Source organism: Callorhinus ursinus, unplaced genomic scaffold, assembly GCF_003265705.2.
Source record: "Callorhinus ursinus isolate GAN/ISIS: 27379988/994484 unplaced genomic scaffold, GSC_fseal_2.0 scaffold55, whole genome shotgun sequence".
NCBI lineage: Eukaryota > Metazoa > Chordata > Mammalia > Carnivora > Otariidae > Callorhinus > Callorhinus ursinus.
The window spans coordinates 8,949,889-8,955,888 of NW_027397117.1; the positions used below are offsets into that span (position 1 = coordinate 8,949,889).

General features: G+C 46.8%; 1 protein-coding gene across 1 annotated transcript in view; it reads right to left on the minus strand.

Moving 5' to 3' along the window:
* The window catches only part of VKORC1L1 (vitamin K epoxide reductase complex subunit 1 like 1), a 57,419-nt gene extending 56,025 nt beyond the window's left edge, over window positions 1-1,394 (minus strand). The window contains exon 1 of the mRNA XM_025864583.2: window positions 1,097-1,394. Within this exon, the coding sequence (XP_025720368.1) occupies window positions 1,097-1,290 (194 nt within the window). The 5' untranslated portion in view covers window positions 1,291-1,394. The remainder of the gene's footprint in view (window positions 1-1,096) is intronic.
* Window positions 1,395-6,000: the final 4,606 nt, after the last annotated feature.

The window sequence follows — 6,000 nt, forward strand, 5'->3', positions numbered from 1 at the left end:
ATTTTGAAGTCATTTTTTTCACTTTTGCTACTTTTAATGAACTCTCCTCAATAATTTTTTTAAAAAAGGCAATCACTTTAAGATGTAAATTCCTTTTTTTTTTTCCAAAGTAACTTGCCTAGGAAAACCTAGTGCAGCAAATAGAATGTAACAGATAAATCACTACAACATTTTTAAAAACCTAAAGTTATCAGTAAAACAAACCAATCCCTCCACTTAGGCGTGTATTTTTAATCTTCTCTGCGTATCCCATTATACTAATCAACAAGGTTTAAAAGTCAGCCTAATGCCCCAAACATTATCACTACACTTGACATACTCCTATTTTAGGCAAATGAAGCTTAAACTAGACCCAAAGTCTGGCCAATTCCCCCTCTCCGGCACACTGAAATATACAAGGGGGAAATCCAAGAAATCAGATATATTAAGTGCCGGTATCTTCTTCCAGAGTAGGGTCAAATTCGTGTTTCCCTGCAAATGTCACCATCTCAAGAAGTCTGCAAATTCTCATTAGCGCTACAGAGTACAAAGAGGCCTGACCACAGAAACACCTGTCCTAGCACCAGGAAGACAGTGGGTAATGCAAACCCCCGAGTCCACGCCGGCCGCACAGCCTCCGGCTGCAGCGAGCCCGGACGAGCGATGGGCAGTGACCTCACCGCTCCCTGAGGCAGGGTCCCACACTCCTGACCCCCCCCCCCCCCCCCGGCGACAACCAGGAAATCTGTCAAGTCGGCCGGGACCCGACCCACCATCGGCGAACCCCTCTCGCTCCTTCGCAGCCCGGCCCCAGCCTGCCCAACTGCTCCCGGTCCGCTCCGGCCTCCCGGCTACACTCTGCCACCTCATCCCTCCTCGCCGGTCTCGCGGCCCCGCCACCTCCACCCCGGCGGCCTGCACTCGGGCCGCCCCTCGGGCCGGAGCCCCCCCGGCCGCCGCCCCCAGCCTCGGCCAGGCTCGCAGCGCCGTCGGTCCCTCCGCGGCCCGGTCCCCGCCGCCCCCCCCAGGCCCGAGCTCCCGCCGCGCGCTCCCCACCCCCAGCCTCCGCCCTCACCCAGCTCGGCCGCTCCCGGCCCGCTCCCCCAAGCCGGGCTACCTGGAGGCAAGGGCGGCGGAGCACTTCACCCAGGGCCCCAGGTCGCAGAGGGCCCGGTGCTCGGGGTCCCGCTCCTTCTCCCGCTCCACGTGGTAGGCGTAGATGGAGAGCAGGATCCCGGCGGCGCACACTGCATACCGGGCCACCCGCTCCCACCGCGGCACCGACACTCTCAGCAGGACAGGCGCCGCCATCTTCCCCCCTCCGCCGCCGCCGCCGCCTCCTTCGCCGCCGCCGCCGCCTCCCTCCGCCTCCACCTCAGCCGCCGCCGCCCGTCGGGGCCCGACCCAGCCGCCGCCGCTACCGCCGCCGCCTCCGCCGCCGCCGCCACCGCCGCCGCCGCCGCCGCGCCCCATTGGTTCTACCGCCTCCTCTGGGCCCCGCCCCCACAGGCGCGCGGCCCAACCGCCCCGAAAGGAGAGAGCCCCGCGGGGCGGGGAAGGCGCGCGCGGGCGCAGAGGGAGGGGGCGGAGCGCGCAACCGTCGGGAGGCCGGGCCCGCAGGCGGAGACAGAGGCGGTGCGGCGCTCGCAGCGGGCGGGACCGAGGGGAGGGGCGTGGTCATAGGGAAAGAGGGGCGGGGCTCTGGGCGGGGCGGGGCGGGGCCTGAGGGCCTTAGGGGAATAGAGTGCGATGAATAATAAATTTGAAAGATACCACCCAGTGTGACTGAGTAAGCCCTTGGCCCCTCCCCCTGGGAGGTGGTGATCAATTGCCATCGTATTTTCCTTTTTTGTTACTAACATTTGATATTTTTTGACCCAATCCAAATTAACCCTGGCCAATGCCCAGAGCTCCAGAGCCATGTTTCCATTACCTGATATTCCCCAGCACAACCTCCAAGCACCTCCATGCTCAACAGGTGCAAACTTAAATATTTTTTTAAATTATTTATAAAAAAAAAATTTATTTATGAATGCCTTGCTTCTCTGTAAGGTGAACTTGAGATGGCTTAACATAATTAATGTAATATAGAAAAATGTAAAAATGAACTGAGAAACCAGGACAAAGAAAAAGACCAGTCAGAATAAAAGGAAACAACAGGAGTAAGAACACAGATAAGCAGGTCATAGGGTCTTCCATAATTATTAAAATTGAACCATAAATTTGGCTCTGAGGTTCCTGGTGTGTGATTGTCACCATCTCTGAGAAGAAAGAAACACACCATTCCTGGAGATGGCCAGCTTTTCCCTGGTTGCAGCTCTCAAAGAGAATTCAGGAGCTTTATACAGTGATTTTGAGTAATAAGCAATGTCCTTGTATTATCTATTGTTGGGTAACAGATACCCCAACTTTAGCAGCCTAAAACAAAAATCCCTTATTTTCTCACAATTTCTGTGTGTCAGGGATGTGGGTGCCATTTTGCTGGGTCCTCTGGCTCAGGGTCTCTCACAAACCTGCATTCAACTCAGCCAGGGCTGCAAGCATTTCAAGGCAGGAGAATCTTCTTTCAAGCTCACTCAAACGCCATGGGCAGGCCTCAGGTCCTTCACTAGTTCCGGCCACTTGTACCTCTCCATAAGAAGTTGCTATCTTCCCCCAGGGCAAGGAATGAGAGGGAAATAGAAGTCACAGTTTTTGTTGTAATCTAATCTCAGAATAGATAGTCAATCACTTTTACTTATTCTATTATTTAGAAGCTAGTCCACAACCTAAGTGTCCATCAAGGATGAATGGATAAAGTGGTGCCTGAGTGGCTCAGTCGGTTGAGCGACCAGTTCTTGGTTTCAGCTCAGATCATGATCTCATGGGTCGTGGGACCGAGCCATGTGACGGGGTCCCACTCAATGGGGATCATATGGCCACGATGGAGCCCCACCACGAAGGAGCCCCTCCACAGTAGAGCCCCAGGACCATTGAGCCCCCCAGCAGGCTCTGTGCTCAGCGGGGAGTCTGCTTGAAGTTTCTCTCCCTCTGCCCCTCCCCCTGCTCTCTCTCTCAAATAAATAAATAAATAAATAAATAAATAAATAAATCTTTAAAAAAAAGCATGAATGGATAAAGAAAATGTGGTATTGTACATACAATGGAATATTATTCAGCCATAAAACTGAAGGAAATCCTATCATTCGAGATAACATTGATGAATCTTGAGGACACTACTGTAAGTGAAATAAATCAGACCGAGAAAGACAAATACTCTACAACCTTACTTGTATGTGGAGTCTAAAAAAGCCAAACTCAGAAACAGATAGTAGATTGGTGACTGGCAGAGGCTGGAGGGTGGGGGAAATGGGAAGATGTTGGTCAAAGGGTACAAACTTCCAATTATAAGATGAGTAAGTTCTGGGGGTCGAAGTTACAGCATGGTGAATGTAGCTAATAATACTGTATTATATGCTTGAAAGTTGCTAGGAGAATAAGTCTTAAACATTCTCAGCACATACACATACAAAAGGTAATTAATTACATGAGGCGATGAATGTGTTAACGGACCTTATTGTGGTAGTCATCTAACAATACGTATGCATATCAAATCACATGTTGTATACTTTAAACTTATACAATGTTATATGCCAATTATTTCTTTTTTTGAAGATTTATTTATTTATTTTGAGAGAGTGAGAATGAGAGAGAGAGAGAGAGTACATGAGAGGGGGTAGGGTTAGAGGGAGAAGCAGGCTCCTCGCCGAGCAGGGAGCCCGATGCGGGACTCGATCCCGGGACTCCAGGATCATGACCTGAGCCGAAGGCAGTCACTTAACCAACTGAGCCACCCAGGCACCCGCCTATTATTTCTTAATAAAGCTAGAGGAGGAAAAAAGATGCTAGTCTCTAGGTCCAGTCCGCATTGCACAAAAGCATGGAAACCAGGAGAGGGGATTACTGGGAGTTATCTTAAAGGCTGCCTACCACAGTCCTCAAAAAGATCACCACTCTTAACTCTCTAGTGGTTTCCGTAAATCTGAGCGAAGTCATTCTCCTGCAACCCCCCTCCTTCTATATTCCTTTCCTGACTTGGTGAGATCTGTTGATCATCTGGCTTCTTTCATCCATCATTATGTGTGTGAGGTTTATCCATGCTATTGTACATAGTTATTGTTATCTCTCATTGCTGTGTTATAGTTCATTATATGAATAACCCCTATTTTACTTTATATCTTATTTTTTGTTTCAAATTCTTATTTAAATTCTAGTTAGTTAACATATAGTGTAATATTGTTTTCAAGAATAGAATGTAGTGATTCATCACTTATATATAACACCCAGTGCTCATCATAACAAGTACCCTCCTTAATACCCGTCATCCAATTAGCCCATCCCCGCACCACCTCCCTCCATCAACCCTCAGTTTGTTCTCTATAGTTAAGAGTCTCGTATGGTTTGCCTCCTTCTCTACTTTTTTTTTTTTTTACCCCTTCCCATATGTTCATCTGTTTTGTTTCTTAAATTCCACATAGTGTGAAATCATATGGTGTCTCTTACTGACTTATTTCACTTAGGATAATACACTCTAATTCCATCCACGTCATTGCAAATGGCAATATTTCATTCTTCTTAATCGCTGAATAATACTCCATTGTGTGTGTGTGTGTATGTGTGTGTGTGTGTGTGTGTGTGTGTATACACACCACATCTTCTTCATCCATTCATCAGTTGATGAACATTTGGGCTCTTCCCATAATTTGGCTATTGTGATAAGGCTGCTATAAACATCAAGGTACGTTGGGTCCCTTTGAATCAGTATTTTTGTATCCTTTGAGTAAATACCTAGTAATGCAGTTGCTATATCATACGGTAGTTCTATCTTTAACTTTTTGAGGAACCTACATACTGTTTTCCAGAGTGGCTGCACCAGTTTGCATTCCCACCAACAGTGTAAGAGGGTTCCCCTTTCTCCACATCCTTGCCAAGAGATGTTCCAAACAACAGATGTTGTTTCCTGAGTTGTTAATTTTAGCCATTCTGACTGGTGTGAGGTGATGATATCTCATTGTGGTTTTGATTTGTATTTCCCTGATGATGAGTGATATTGAGCATCTTTTCATGTGCCTATTGGCCATCTGTATATCTTCTTTGAAAAAAGTATCTATTCATGTCTTCTGCCCATTTTTTGATGGGATTATTTGTTTTTTGGGTGTTGAGTTTGGTAAGTTCTTTCTAGATTTTGGATATTAGCCCTTTATCAGAGACGTCATTTGCAAATATTTTCTCCCATTCTGGAGGCTGCCTTTTAGTTTTGTTTGTTTCCTTCACTGTGCAGAAGTTTTTTATCTTGATGAAGTCCCCATAGTTCATTTTTGCTTTTGTTTCCTTTGCCTCTACAGACGTGTCTAGTAAAAGGTTGCTATAGCCGACATCAAAGAAGTTGCTGCCTGTGTTCTCCTCTAGGATTTTATGGTTTCAGGCCTCACATTTAGGTATTTAATCCATTTTGAATTTATTTTCGTGTACGGTGTAGGAAAGTGGTCCAGTTTCATCCTTTTGCATGCTGCTGTCCAGTTTTCCCAGCACCATTTGTTGAAAAGACTGTCTTTCTTCCATTGGATATTCCTTCTTGCTTTGTCAAAGATTAACTCACCATATAGCCATGGATCCATTTCGGGGTTTTCTATTTTGTTCCATTGTTCTACGTGTCTGTTTTTATGCCAGTACCATACTGTCTTGATGACTACAGCTTTGTAGTATAGCTTGAGGTCTGGAATTGTGATGCTTCCAGCTTGCTTTTCTTTTTCAGGATTGCTTTGACTATTTGGGGTCTTTTCCGGTTCCATACAAATTTTAGGATTGTTTGTTGTAGCTCTGTGAAAAATGCTGGTGGTATTTTGATAGGAATTGCATTAAATGTGTAGATTCCTTTGGGTAGTATAGACATTTTAACGATGTTTGTTCTTCCAATCCATGAGCATGAACGTTTTTCCATTTCTTTGGGTCTTCTTCAATTTCTTTCATAAATGTTCAGAG